This window comes from Phoenix dactylifera, unplaced genomic scaffold (assembly GCF_009389715.1).
Source record: "Phoenix dactylifera cultivar Barhee BC4 unplaced genomic scaffold, palm_55x_up_171113_PBpolish2nd_filt_p 000630F, whole genome shotgun sequence".
Classification (NCBI taxonomy): Eukaryota; Viridiplantae; Streptophyta; class Magnoliopsida; order Arecales; family Arecaceae; genus Phoenix; species Phoenix dactylifera.
The window spans coordinates 126,148-141,265 of NW_024068023.1; the positions used below are offsets into that span (position 1 = coordinate 126,148).

Genomic DNA, 15,118 nt, shown 5'->3' on the forward strand with positions numbered 1-15,118 from the left:
GTTCAATTCGAAATTCCAAGCAAAATGTTCAATTCAAAATACAAGTCATGGAAATGCATTCCAGCATATCATTTCTCTCTGTAGGAAACCAAGCAAGTGTTCAGTGGACCATTCTTGGGGCCAAGGTAACTTTGATATCCTGCATCCCACAAACCCTGCACCTGAATACATATCTAGAGAGGGAAAAACTGCAAAAGGTAAGGGTGGACCAAAGCCAACAGAACTTTGATCTGCTTGTTGGCATCACACTGCTCTCGGCATGCACTGGAGAGAGGTTCCAGGTTCAAAGGCAGAAAATGGCATTGCCACAGTTTTTCTCAAAATGAGTACAATCTAATTTCAACACTGAAAAACATAAATAACCAAAGTGAAAAAACAATTAGAAAAATGATATTTTTAGCAGCAGGTTCCTACTTATTCTGGATGGTAATTTGCAAATAAAACATGAACCTATTCTAGTTTGAATGCCATACTCTGGGTTTATCATCTACAAACAGATCCAGATATTTGGTTTCAACAGATTGTGAAAAAGCTCTCTCGGAAGCAACTTCAGAAATTGGCTTTCATACAACATACAAAAGGCTAAACTTCATAGCAGCAGAAATTAACAAGATAGAGGATGCTACAGCAGCTCCAAATAAACGATGCGAAATTGAATATGCTGCACTCAGCTGTGGCTTCTTCAGAGGCAGATGAGGTGATAATGGATGGTTTGAAACAACTTCGGTGGATTCAGATAAGGCTCGACTTGCATGGAGGGCTCGGCTTCCATGTGAAGAATTCATTGGCTGTGAACTTCCCAAATAGAAGAAGATCGATCCGCAAGGGGACCTAGTGAAAGTTCTGTAGACCCCAAGTTGCTCAAGGATTGGAAGTGACTGACGAAGCGAACCTGTATTACAATATCCAGATCTGGTGCCTGTGAAAGGATTTGAAAAAATTGAATGCAGCATGAAGTTAGCACCATAATGAAGCAACTATAAACACATAGTACCATCAGAACTCAAGAAATCTAGTAAATATTAATAGCATAAGCTCAGATGCAAAACATAGGCGGCTAGCTGAGATCAATAGGAATAGCTGAACTAGCTAACCACTTAATTAAAACAAGCTTGCTACAGATGCATGACCAGCAACCATAAGACTTTATTTTACGTCTGTGTGGAGGAATACAAGGTGAGTTGCTTCCTCGCAGAGATTGCACCAACAAAGATATTTCAAGGAACAATTGAAACCAGAGTTATAGACCGAAACATTAAATGCGTGCTTAAACAACATGTTAATAATTAAGTTGTCACGCCCCGAACCCAGCACCCGGGTCCGGTACGCGACCGGCCGCATGAGCCCTAGAGCAGTGCCCTAAAGATCATGCAAGGCCTATGATTAACCAAAAATTTCAATAAATCCACAATTAATCTAGTAATTCAAATAGAGCAGTCCGACATGTCCAAATAAACAAATTAGTTCAATTACAAGATCTTCAAATGTTTATCGACATCAAAGAAGGATAAACAACTAACTAACTAATGACTCTGGTGCTCGCACTCTGCGCCCATCCCATCCAAAACTATGCATCCTGCAACTCTGGTAAAGAAAAAGAAGAAAAAGGGGGGTGAGCTTTACAGCCCAGTAAGAATCCCTACACATCCATGCCAACACAATAATAATATGAATTCGAAAACCACGACAAATCGATGCACATTTCATGAAATCTTAAACAGTTTCCATAAGACTCAAATAATCAATATAATTATGAACATCAAGCATCAATAAAAGTCCATAATTATACATCAAACATCAATGAAAATCTGGCCACATAAGAATGATATAGTATATATATAGCTTATAAATCACTATGACTATTTTCAATGCTTTTTCTTCCCATTCCATGTTAACTTGATCCGGATCAATTATCTTTCCGACTTTGGGTCAAATCTTAGTCACATTTCTCAGCCTGTGGTGGGGCAACCAAAGTATCACATTTTCAGCCTGTGGCGGGGCCTGCACATTATAGTTCCACATTTCTAGCCTGTGAGGGGGCCTACCAAAGTAACACATTTTCAGCCTGTGGCGGGGCCTGCACATTATAGTTCCACATTTCTAGCCTGTGAGGGGGCCTACCAAAGTATCACATTTTCAGCCTGTGGTGGGGCCTGCACATTATAGTTCCACATTTCTAGCCTGTGAGGGGGCCTACCAAAGTACCACATTTTCAGCCTGTGGCGGGGCCTGCACATTATAGTTCCACATTTCTAGCCTGTGAGGGGGCCTACCAAAGTACCACATTTTTAGCCTGTGACGGGGCCTGCCATAATAACAAGATAAACCCAAAGTCCCTTTTCATGCAATCCAGTTTACATCCACACATCAATTTCTTTTTATTTATTTCCGGCTTTAAACTAACCACGATCACGTTTCCAGCCCATGACGAGGCAACCAATATCACATGATTAGTTTAGAGCACCACATCCATCAGTCCAATTATGTAGGTGTAGGTTATGCGCATGCATGCATCCATCATGATACCAACCACAAGCGAATACGATCATAATATCAACCACAAGCCAACACGATCAAAATATAATTTAATAAAACTATTTTTGATTTGTCTGGATCATAGCATATCATATATATCTAAGTATATATATATATAAAAAAAATTATATCATGCAGGATTGGTGTACAAGGATCCTTACCTTTGTTGAAAATTTAGACAACCAATCACCCGCCCTCACGGCGATAAAGAACCGGAATGCACAGAATCCTGCTCAACGTCCTCTCGTCCAACAGATTGTTCCCCTACAGAACCAAATCATCATTAAAATTTACTCAAGATATATGATAATCCAGGACCCCTGTTTAATCCTCTAAAGGGTCCTCTAAAATCTAGTATTCCAAGACTATTCAACAATCCATGATCTCCCTGATCCAAGAGTAAAAGGAAACCCAACAACAATAAACAGATAATATAATAAAAGGGTTATATAATAAGAGAAAGAGAGGGAAAAGACCCTTTCTCTTCCTCTCTTCTTCCTTCTTCCCGACGGAAAGGGGAGAAGGAGGTTCGGCCGCCGGTGGCCCACGGCTGGCGACGCCCCTGGTCGTCGGCCTGTGGCAGGGCCGGTGTGCCGGCGGTGTGTCCCCGACCGGTGACGACCGGCCGGAACAAGAGAGGAGAAGGCCGAACAAGGCGTCGGCTTCTCCATCAACCCGGCAGCTTTCCGGCCTCATTCCCCAAGGAGATAAGGGCCAAAGATGATGGAGGAGAGGGAGAAGATGCTCACCTTGCCTCCGGCAAGGTCCTCCCGACCGGATCGATGGCGAAAGCTCCGATCCTCCCCACGGCAAGGTAGAAACCCGATCTCTTCCTCTCTTTTTTTTTTTTTTTCTTCTGTGTGTAGAAGCCCTCGGTTGATGCCCTAGGGAAAGAGAGAGAGGAGATCTTCCTGATTCGGTAGGTTTTTATCGCCCTAAGATCCTCCTTCCCGGTGGATTCGGGAGGAGGGGAAGGCTTCCGAAAAACAGGGGAGGGAGCTTTTCGATTCGGGAGACTCCCTCCCCCATTTTCACGAGTTGGGCCGCCCTTCTCAGAGGCCGGCCCAACTCAAACGTGGGTCTCTACATTCTCCCCTCCTAAAAAAAAATTTCGTCCTCGAAATTGACATACCTGAGGTTTCAAAAAGCTGCGGATACTTGACTTTCATCTCTTCTTCGAGCTCCCAAGTAGCCTCCTTCTCCATATGATTATTCCATTGTACCTTCACAAAAGGAATGGTTCGATGTCGTAGTACCTGATCTTTTCTGTCCACAATTCGTACCGGGAACTCCTCATAGGTCAGATCCTCCTGAAGATGTAATGGCTCATATGCTACCACATGACTCGGATCTGGAACATATTTCTTCAACATTGACACATGAAAAACATTGTGCACACCGGATAAAGCCGGTGGTAAAGCCAGTCGATACGCCACCTTCCCAACCTTGTCCAAAATCTCAAACGGACCAACATATCTAGGGCTTAATTTGCCACGAACCCCAAATCTCATCACACCTTTTGTAGGTGACACTCTCAAGAAAACATGATCTCCAATTTGAAATTCCAATTCTCTCCTTCTATTATCAGCATAACTCTTCTGGCGACTCTGAGCTGTACGAAGTCGTTCTCTGATCACTTGCACCTTATCAACAGTCTGTTGTACTATCTCTGGACCTAACAATTTCCTCTCACCCACGTCATCCCAACAAATAGGAGATCGGCACTTCCGGCCGTACAACGCCTCAAAAGGAGCCATTTGTATACTTGCTTGATAGCTATTATTGTAAGCAAACTCTATTAGTGATAAGTGGCCATCCCATGCTCCTCCTAGATCCATAACACAGGATCTCAACATGTCTTCCAAGATCTGGATGGTTCTTTCTGACTGTCCATCGGTTTGGGGGTGGAAAGCTGTGCTAAAGCTCAATTTGGTTCCAAGAGCCTTATGAAGACTCTTCCAAAACTGTGATACAAATCTACTGTCTCTGTCTGACACAATGGTAACTGGGACCCCATGCAACTTCACAATATGCTCTATATATAAGCCTGCCAATCTCTCTGAGGAGAAACCAACTCTGAAAGGCAAAAAGTGTGCTGATTTGGTTAGTCGGTCAACAATTACCCACACGGCATCATTACCTCGTAGGGTTTTTGGCAAGCTAGTCACAAAGTCCATGGTGATATGCTCCCACTTCCATTGAGGAATAAGTAAAGATTGTAATGGTCCCGCAGGTCTCTGATGTTCTGCTTTTACCTGCTGACATACTAGACACTGGGCTACAAATTGAGCAATATCCTTTTTCATACCACTCCACCAAAAATGTTTCTTTAAATTCTGATACATCTTTGTGCCTCCTGGATGCATTGTATAAGCCGAGCTATGAGCCTCCTCTAAAATTTCATTCCTTAATTCTGGAACTTTAGGGACGCACAATCTGCTACCGAATCTTAAGGAACCATTCTCATGCACATGGAATTCGCTTTGAACACCAGACTCTCCTGTTCCCCTTACCCTCTGTAATTCTGAATCCTCTTTTTGAGATGACTTAATCCTTTCAATCAAGGTAGGCTGCACTATAAGATTACCAAGTCGTACTTGAGGATCATGCAGTCGTACTTCAATTTCATATCTCTCCAAGTCTAACAAAATGTTTCTTTGTATAGTGATCAGAGCCGCTAATTTACTTGAAGATTTCCTGCTTAGAGCATCGGCCACAACATTTGCTTTTCCCGGATGGTAATTGATAGTTAGATCATAATCTTTTAATAGCTCTAACCATCTTCTTTGCCTCAAATTCAGCTCCTTTTGAGTATAGATATACTTCAAACTTTTGTGGTCCGTAAAAATTTCACAATGTTCACCATATAAATAGTGCCTCCATATTTTTAAAGCAAAGATCACAGCTGCTAACTCCAAATCATGTGTAGGGTAATTCAGCTCATATGGTTTCAACTGTTTAGAAGCATAGGCTATCACCTTCTCATTCTGCATAAGAACACAACCGAGGCCCTTGCGTGATGCATCACTATAGATGCTGAAGCCTCCTGTTCCAGATGGAAGGGCCAATATCGGAGCTGTCACCAATCGTCTTTTCAACTCCTGAAAACTCTGCTCACAATCCTCCTTCCATTCAAATTTTACTTGCTTTTGGGTTAGGCGAGATAGAGGCATGGCAATACGAGAGAATCCCTCAACAAATCTCCGATAGTATCCCGCCATTCCCAAAAAACTGCGCACCTCGGACACATTAGTAGGTCTACTCTAATCAACTACTGCCTCTACTTTCTTTGGGTCGACAGAGATGCCATCCTTGGAGATCACGTGCCCGAGAAAGGTGATACTGTTTAACCAGAACTCACATTTCTGCAACTTGCCATAAAGCTTGTTTTCTCTAAGAGTTTGTAATACTATCCTCAAATGCTCCTCATGCTCTTGTGGACTTTTTGAATAGACTAGAATGTCATCAATAAATACTACCACAAATTGATCCAGATAGGGTTTGAACACCCGATTCATAAGATCCATAAAGGTTGCTGGTGCATTTGTTAACCCGAAGGGCATAACCAAAAACTCATAGTGTCCATATCTAGTTCTGAATGCTGTCTTTGGTATGTCTTCAGCCTTTATTCTCAACTGGTGATATCCGGAGCGTAGATCAAGTTTTGAGAAGATTTGTGCCCCTTGCAGTTGATCGAACAAATCATCAATTCTCGGTAAAGGGTATTTGTTCCGCACTGTCACTCCATTTATTTCTCGATAATCTATGCAAAGCCGAAAACTGCCATCTTTCTTTTTCACAAATAGTACAGGAGCACCCCAAGGAGAAACACTAGGCCTGATGAAACCCTTGTCCAACAGCTCCTGTAGTTGTTCCTTTAGCACTTTTAATTCAGCTGGAGCCATCCGGTATGGGGCCTTAGAAAATCGGTCCAGTGCCAGGAATCAAATCAATGGAGAATTCAACCTCTCTATCAGGAGGTAATCCTGGCAAATCCTCTGGAAAGACATCTGGATATTCCCTCACAATGGGAATGTCTTCTAGCTTGAGTTCTTCCAGTTGGGTGCCCATTATCACGGCTAAGAATCCTTCATCACCTTTCCGAAGGAGTCGCTTGGCCTGTATGTCTGAGATTACTTTTGGCGGAGGTAACACTCTGTTGCCACTAAAAGTAAACTCTGGCTGACCAGAGATTTAAAATTTTACTGTTTTCTCGAAGCAGTCAACAATGGCATGATATGCTGCTAACCAGTCCATCCCAAGGATCATGTCGAAATCCTTCATCCCTAGGACTAGTAAATCTGCTTTCATTTCCCTGCCTTCAATATTCAGATACAATCTTTGCAGACAGAGTTAACTAAGATTACATCTCCATTAGGGATGGAGACACACAGTTCAGTCTCTAGTGGCAAAGAAATCAATGTACTATTTCTTCCAACAAAATCAGCAGATACAAAAGAATGAGTAGCTCCAGGATCAATCAAAATATAGGCATTCATGGATGAGATTTCAATTGTACCTGTCACCACGGTGTTAGAGGCGTCGGCATCGTGTTGTGTGAGAGCATAGACTCGACCCTGAGTTCTAGGCCTCTGCTGTCCTCCTCGTTGTTGTTCATTCTGAGATACTTGATTTGCTGGAGCTCCTGGAATAGGCTGAGACATTTGTTGAGCCTGTTGCTCACTGCGATTAGGACATGTATTTGCCCTGTGGCCCTGCTGGCCACACGAAAAGCAATTCCCATTGAACCAGTTGCACTCGCTCTGATAGTGGGGTCCACCACATCTATAGCATTTCACAGTATCCTTGCGCTGAGCCTTATCATTCACAGTAGTTTGTTTCTTGGGCCTGAATTCAGTATTTTTGCCATGCTTATTTTGTAACTCAGCTTGTCTGTTTCTCTTTTTCAAAATTCTTTTCCTCTCTTCTTGAGTGTCATTCAAGCCCCTTTCAACTACCAAAGCCTTGTTAACCACATCCTTGTAGGAAGAAAGCTCGAAGGTAGACACCTGTTGTCTGATTCGGGCTCTAAGTCCACTTTCAAACTTTTCAGCTCGTTCTCTTTCATTCTCCACCTGTCCTGGGGCATACCTAGCCAGTTCCTCAAACTTTGCAGCATACTCTGCGACCGTCATATTCTCCTGCTCTAACCGGGTAAACTCTCGGAATTTCTGCCGTCTCACGCTTTGGGGAATATACTTATCACGGAAAAGCTCCTTAAATCCTTTCCAAGTCAAAGATGTAGCATTCTGTCCCATCTTTCCTCTTTCCACATTCCACCAAATATCCGCTTCTCCCAGCAGCATAAATGTAGCAAAAGTGACCCTATCCTCATCAGGGCATCTCAGGGCATTGAAAACTTTTTCCATTTCATTCAGCCAAGTCTCAGCCTCTAAAGGGTCAGAAGTGCCTTTAAAAGCTGAAGGTGCAAACTTTTTGAATTCTGCCAAACTGACATGATGCTCTTGCCGACTTGTAGCCCCCTGTAGATACTGAGGAGTCACCTGCTGCTGCTGATGTTGTAACTGTTGCTGCATGAATTGTTGCTGCTGTTCCATGAAGCGTTGTTGCATCTCCATCATTCTCATCATGTCTGAATGGGAAGTAGCTTGTTGTTGCATCATTGTTTGCATCATCTGAGAAGCACTCAGTGGTTCGTTAGGCTGAATTCCAAGCTCACCCGAGGTTCCTGTCCTTGGAGTTTCCGGGGTTCCCATTTCCAGAGCACTACCAACAGGGTTGACGTGGTGTTCCTGCGGGTGCATACTCCTGGCTGGCGAGGGTGGAGCACCTTCTTGTTGTTCGGAGGGCGTCCAAGCAGCGGAGCCATCGGCAAAGTGAGTCGGCCTCCTATTACGCCCACGTCCACTCCCTCGTGCCATATCAACCTACACAAGTTACTTTTAACATTTTAAGATTGCAAAGAAAATGTATCTATGGAGTACTTTAGTAAGTCATTTAATATTCTTCTCCCCATTCACTCTCATCTGAACCTAAACCCTAGAATACCTTAACCTGGCTCTGATACCACTCTGTCACGCCCCGAACCCAGCACCCGGGTTCGGTACGCGACCGGCCGCATGAGCCCTAGAGCAGTGCCCTAAAGATCATGCAAGGCCTATGATTAACCAAAAATTTCAATAAATCCACAATTAATCTAGTAATTCAAATAGAGCAGTCTGACATGTCCAAATAAACAAATTAGTTCAATTACAAGATCTTCAAATGTTCATCGACATCAAAGAAGGATAAACAACTAACTAACTAATGACTCTGGTGCTCGCACTCTGCGCCCATCCCATCCAAAACTATGCATCCTGCAACTCTGGTAAAGAAAAAGAAGAAAAAGGGGGGTGAGCTTTACAGCCCAGTAAGAATCCCTACACATCCATACCAACACAATAATAATATGAATTCGAAAACCACGACAACTCGATGCACATTTCATGAAATCTTAAACAGTTTCCATAAGACTCAAATAATCAATATAATTATGAACATCAAGCATCAATAAAAGTCCATAATTATACATCAAACATCAATGAAAATCTGGCCACATAAGAATGATATAGTATATATATAGCTTATAAATAACTATGACTATTTTCAATGCTTTTTCTTCCCATTCCATGTTAACTTGATCCGGATCAATTATCTTTCTGACTTTGGGTCAAATCTTAGTCACATTTCTCAGCCTGTGGTGGGGCAACCAAATTATCACATTTTCAGCCTGTGGCGGGGCCTGCACACTATAGTTCCACATTTCTAGCCTGTGATGGGGCCTATCAAAGTATCACATTTTCAGCCTGTGGCGGGGCCTGCACATTATAGTTCCACATTTCTAGCCTGTGAGGGGGCCTACCAAAGTATCACATTTTCAGCCTGTGGCGGGGCCTGCACATTATAGTTCCACATTTCTAGCCTGTGAGGGGGCCTACCAAAGTATCACATTTTCAGCCTGTGGCGGGGCCTGCATATTATAGTTCCACATTTCTAGCCTGTGAGGGGGCCTACCAAAGTACCACATTTTTAGCCTGTGACGGGGCCTGCCATAATAACAAGATAAACCCAAAGTCCCTTTTCATGCAATCCAGTTTACATCCACACATCAATTTCTTTTTATTTATTTTCGGCTTTAAACTAACCACGATCACGTTTCCAGCCCGTGACGAGGCAACCAATATCACATGATTAGTTTAGAGCACCACATCCATCAGTCCAATTATGTAGGTGTAGGTTATGCGCATGCATGCATCCATCATGATACCAACCACAAGCGAATACGATCATAATATCAACCACAAGCCAACACGATCAAAATATAATTTAATAAAACTATTTTTTGATTTGTCTGGATCATAGCATATCATATATATCTAAGTATATATATATATATAAAAAATTATATCATGCAGGATTGGTGTACAAGGATCCTTACCTTTGTTGAAAATTTAGACAACCAATCACCCGCCCTCACGGCGATAAAGAACCGGAATGCACAGAATCCTGCTCAACGTCCTCTCGTCCAACAGATTGTTCCCCTACAGAACCAAATCATCATTAAAATTTACTCAAGATATATGATAATCCAGGACCCCTGTTTAATCCTCTAAAGGGTCCTCTAAAATCTAGTATTCCAAGACTATTCAACAATCCATGATCTCCCTGATCCAAGAGTAAAAGGAAACCCAACAACAATAAACAGATAATATAATAAAAGGGTTATATAATAAGAGAAAGAGAGGGAAAAGACCCTTTCTCTTCCTCTCTTCTTCCTTCTTCCCGACGGAAAGGGGAGAAGGAGGTTCGGCCGCCGGTGGCCCACGGCTGGCGACGCCCCTGGTCGTCGGCCTGTGGCAGGGCCGGTGTGCCGGCGGTGTGTCCCCGACCGGTGACGACCGGCCGGAACGAGAGAGGAGAAGGCTGAACAAGGCGTCGGCTTCTCCATCAACCTGGCAGCTTTCCGGCCTCATTCCCCAAGGAGATAAGGGCCAAAGATGATGGAGGAGAGGGAGAAGATGCTCACCTTGCCTCCGGCAAGGTCCTCCCGACCGGATCGATGGCGAAAGCTCCGATCCTCCCCACGGCAAGGTAGAAACCCGATCTCTTCCTCTCTTTTTTTTTTTTTTTCCTTCTGTGTGTAGAAGCCCTCGGTTGATGCCCTAGGGGAAGAGAGAGAGGAGATCTTCCTGATTCGGTAGGTTTTTATCGCCCTAAGATCCTCCTTCCCGGTGGATTCGGGAGGAGGGGAAGGCTTCCGAAAAACAGGGGAGGGAGCTTTTCGATTCGGGAGACTCCCTCCCCCATTTTCACGAGTTGGGCCGCCCTTCTCAGAGGCCGGCCCAACTCAAACGTGGGTCTCTACATAAGTAACAGGTGGTATAGATGACATGAAGATCCCTTGATTGCATCATCCAGTGCTGTAAAAGGAAATTACATCTTCATGTTTTACTCAGCCGAATTTCAGAGGCTGGTATACTTTTACCTTGCAAGAGCATTTTCAGATCCTCTGTTTTGTTATTCTGATCCTAGTGTTTCCAGATCCTGCAAACCTCTAATCTTCCACCTCCCCCCTCTTCCTATAACTTCCCTGTATTTTTACTTTCTTAATAAATCTGGGTGGCTGTTTCGCTGCTCGATCAAAAAAAGATAATGAGGATATTTCTTAAAGCCGTGGAAATATGAACCGACTAAACAAAACGAAGAAAAAATCTAGAAAATAAGGACTTTGTGAAGCTATTATCCTTGTATATAGTCGTAATCTGGAGTCACTAATACATAAAGAATGCAAAAATGTAACTAGGATATATACGTGCACATGTATCTATATACTGAACTTGAAGGTTACCTGAAGAATGGATGTAGGAGCGGCATCGAATTCTCTTTTCACAGCATTTGTATGGTTTCGGAATCAATACGTATTAAAGGTATGCGAGCAATCTTTGGCCAATCAGCTCCTCCTCTTTGGCATCGATCCTTCAACAAAGGGCATCCATCGATGTGTAATTCTTTGAGCGAAGTAGACAGGCCATTCCCTGGGAGTGAGCTAACCTTAGGGCAGCTGGATATATCTAACTTCCTGATAGAGGGAAAATTTGCCAAAGAAGTAGGTAGGCTTTCAAGGTTCTCGCAGTATTGAATATTCAGCTCTTGAAGGGATGTCAGTTGCTGGAACCATAGCTCCTGTTCCCTTGTAAAGTTGGCCATAACATTACACAAAGTAATAGACATCCGCTGCAGTGAGGGAACGCTTCCCAACAGAATCCACAGATTTTGACCAAGGTTCGTGTCGTCTATGTTGAGAGAATTGAGAGTTCGCAGTCCCTGCTCCTCGTGGAGCTGCACAGGTTCTGATGACTCGATGAGCTTAGGACATGCTGAGAGTTCTAGGCTTTCAAGAGTAGTAAGGAACCGTAACCCACCCCCAACTAACCTCATCTCCCGGCAATTCCAAAGTTCCATATGTTTGAGAGCACTCAAATGTGATAAACAAAGAGATACTTGGGCGTGGTAATCCTTAATCCGTAGGTTGGTGAGAGAGGTGAGACTCTGCAAACATCCGGGCAGTGCATTGCCGAAGTCACCACAGGATTCGATTCGGAGCTCTACAAGCGATGAGGACAGGAAGAGGAGGGGAACTTTCCTTAGCTTGTAGCAACCTTGGAGGTGGAATATACGGAGGCGGGGTAAAAATTGTGCGCCATCTGCTTCCAACCACTCCTCCCATTCCTTCAAGTTATCAAATGTCAGTACCTCGAGGGATGGAAATGCCACGCCAGTGTCACCATAAATTTCACGACCAATTCGTTTTACGGCAGGCATGTTATTAATAGAAAGATCCTTGAGGAAAGGCAGCTGCCCTAGTGGCGGCAGACTCTCCAACCTGCCACAAGAATCTAGAGAAATAAATTCTAGATTGGTGAGAAACTTGCTTTCCACCAACCAAGTTGGAAATCTGGTACCTACATAGCCCCTGATCCTCAGCTCTTTAAGACTGGGATGTGGTTGGAGGCCTTCAAATATCTCCTTCTCCGCATCAGGAAGTCTTCTTGGATCTAAATTCTTTACTAAATGCAATGCAGTTAGGTGTTCTTTGTCTTTCAACATCGCCTCCATGGCCTCCTCCTTACTATTGACATTCTCAAGATTCTTGATCGCAAGCCGTCTCCGAAGATTTCTCAAGCCCTTCAACTCTCCAATCTCATGTCGCCTCTTCTTTGTGACTTGGAATTCCTCTAATTCTTGAAGGTTGATAAGATCTCCAATCCCAGTAATTAGAGAAATTGTGTCCGCTTCTCCATATAAATGCCGCAAGTTGATTAATTTGTTCATGTCTTCGGGCAACCTTTTAAGGTGGCAGGATCGCATCCTCAGAACTTGAAGATGGCAAAGCCTACCAAATGATTTGGGCAGCTGTTTGATCTTAGTGTAGGAGACATCTAAGTACCTTAGATGTGATAACCCACTGATAGCATCCGGTAGCTTCTTCAGCTTTACCTGACTGTAAGATAAATCCAAGACACGCAGGCTTTTTGATTGTTTTAACATGCCGTCAAGAAAAATGGAAAATCTTTTAGAATCACAATCACCAAAGAATAAAATGGACCGTAGATTTTGAAGTCTACATGTGTCCATAATTGCATCCATTTTTTTATCAATCCTCAGAGCCAGGTGGCGAATTGTCTCCGGAATTTCTCCTTTCTCATCACTGATGACCAAACACTCATCCAACGAAACATAAACTGCCAATTCTCTTATCAGACCATGCATCACATACTTGTCTGTCGGAGTTGGTAGAAAAAAGTACCTGCGAGTTAATTCGTCAAATATCTGACCCCCGATGTCTTCCATTCTCATTCTTACCCGACTCCTGTTCTGGATAAAACCTTGAGCCATCCACATCTGGACTAACCGGTCTTTTTCGAAAACATAGCTCCTGGGAAATATGGAACAGTAAGCGAAGCATTGCTTTAGATTTGCATTCAAGTGTTCGTAACTTAAAGCCAGAGATGGAAGGATATTGTCTAAAACATATTCATGTTCCCACCACTCACTTTCTAAGATCATCTTCCAGTAATCCTCATCCAGTTTCGAGTTCAATAAACTTCCCAGTACCTTTCCAGCTAGAGGTAAACCATGTAGTTTTTCAGATATTTTCCTTCCTATTGTTTGCAATTTTTCCCTTCGCTCTTCCTCAAGAATTTTTTCACCGAACGCGCAATGTTCGAAAAGTATCCAGTAGTCATCTTCCGGTAGGCTCTTCAATTCTATCGGGTCCATCGTGCCCATAACTTCTGCTACTACTGGACTCTGTGTTGTCACCAGAACCATGCTTCCTTTCGCTCCAGATGTTAAGACACCTCGGAGTTCTCTCCACTTGCTACCTATCTCATCCCACACATCATCAAGGACAAACAAAAACCTCTTGTTCCTTGTAGCATCTCCAACTTTCCCTAGAATGCCATCCAAACTAATATCGTCCGGGATTCGGTCGTGCACCGAGTCATATGTCAGCTCTTTAGAAATTCGCTTGACATCAAAATTGTCAGACACATAGACCCACTTCCTCAGCTCAAAATGCCTTGCTACTCTTTCATCATTATAAATAAGTTGAGCCAGAGCAGTCTTGCCAACACCCCCAATGCCTACTATAGGAAGAACACCAAGACTCGGGTAGCTACTACTCCCAGCCCCACTTTTGATGCTAGAATCCGGTTCATCAGCTAAATGCAACAACACATCTAATATCATGTCTCTCTCTCTGTCTCTCCCAACCACAATGTCCTGGATAATCGAGCTGGTCTCTCTGGTCACACTCCTCTGCTGTGAGTTGTAGTCCTTTAATTGTTCTTCCATACAATTGATATCAAGATAAATCTTTTCAAGATTTCCCGCAAGATTCTTCAAGTTTTTCAGGTCATCATCGGACATTATAAAATGCTTGAGAAGCTTAACAGCGGGGGATACGAAGTCGCTCACCTTGCTCTTGCCGTGCAGCTTATCATGAAGCTCCTTGAATTCAAGCTCATCCAGCACGTCGTCAGCCTCGTAGGCAGCATCTTTGAGTTGCCTCAGCCATGTGGCCAGAGCTGGGTCCCTGATCGGCCTCCCCTCCGCTGCCTGGATCACGGCTCGGATACGAGGAAGCCTGGCCTTTACATCCTCCGCCATAGCCTTCGCACCCGTGAGCAGATCATATTGGTCGTCTAAATGCAGCGAAACCTTCTCAGCCAGTTTATTTACGACGCAGGTTGCAAACCATCCTCCGACTATCATTCCGATCATCCCCATATCCATATTGGAGGACACTCCGGGTGCACAGTGGTAGTCTTGCTCTCCGTGACCTGAAGACGGGAAGCTTGCAATTTTAGGCGGTGTGATTAAACCTACCGACAAGGTGCATCAATTGAAGACCGCGTGCTCGTCTACCAATGCATCAATTGAATAAAATATAGCATTTTTAGCAAAATGAAATACAATAAAATAAAATACAGCATGTTAGGTACGTACAATATTGCAACTGGACAAATGCAGATTTTGAAAATGACGCTAGACTCCAAGTCGCAAGTTTATAATGTGAATC

General features: G+C 43.5%; 1 protein-coding gene across 8 annotated transcripts; it reads right to left on the minus strand.

The window, feature by feature from the left end:
* Positions 1-393: 393 nt before the first annotated feature.
* LOC120106775 (putative disease resistance protein RGA4) lies at positions 394-14,898 on the minus strand. 8 transcript variants are annotated; one of them, XR_005508808.1, is made up of 4 exons: positions 11,384-14,898; positions 9,974-10,076; positions 2,697-2,799; positions 394-919 (listed from the first exon to the last, which is right to left on the minus strand). XR_005508808.1 is itself a non-coding variant. In XM_039119828.1 (2 exons), the coding sequence occupies exon 1, from the start codon at positions 14,830-14,832 to the stop codon at positions 11,422-11,424; it is 3,411 nt and encodes a 1,136-aa protein (XP_038975756.1). In that variant the 5' UTR covers positions 14,833-14,898; the 3' UTR covers positions 394-919; positions 11,384-11,421. The 8 variants fall into 8 exon arrangements, 1 of the variants encoding a protein (XP_038975756.1); XR_005508809.1 differs by lacking the exon at positions 394-919 and adding an exon at positions 1,548-1,584; XR_005508807.1 differs by lacking the exons at positions 2,697-2,799; positions 9,974-10,076 and adding an exon at positions 11,021-11,166.
* Between the last annotated feature and the right edge of the window lie 220 nt (positions 14,899-15,118).

Bases quoted from the DNA above. Each gene is read 5' to 3' on its own strand.
- LOC120106775 (XM_039119828.1), bottom strand. From the start codon at position 14,832: ATGGATATGGGGATGATCGGAATGATAGTCGGAGGATGGTTTGCAACC.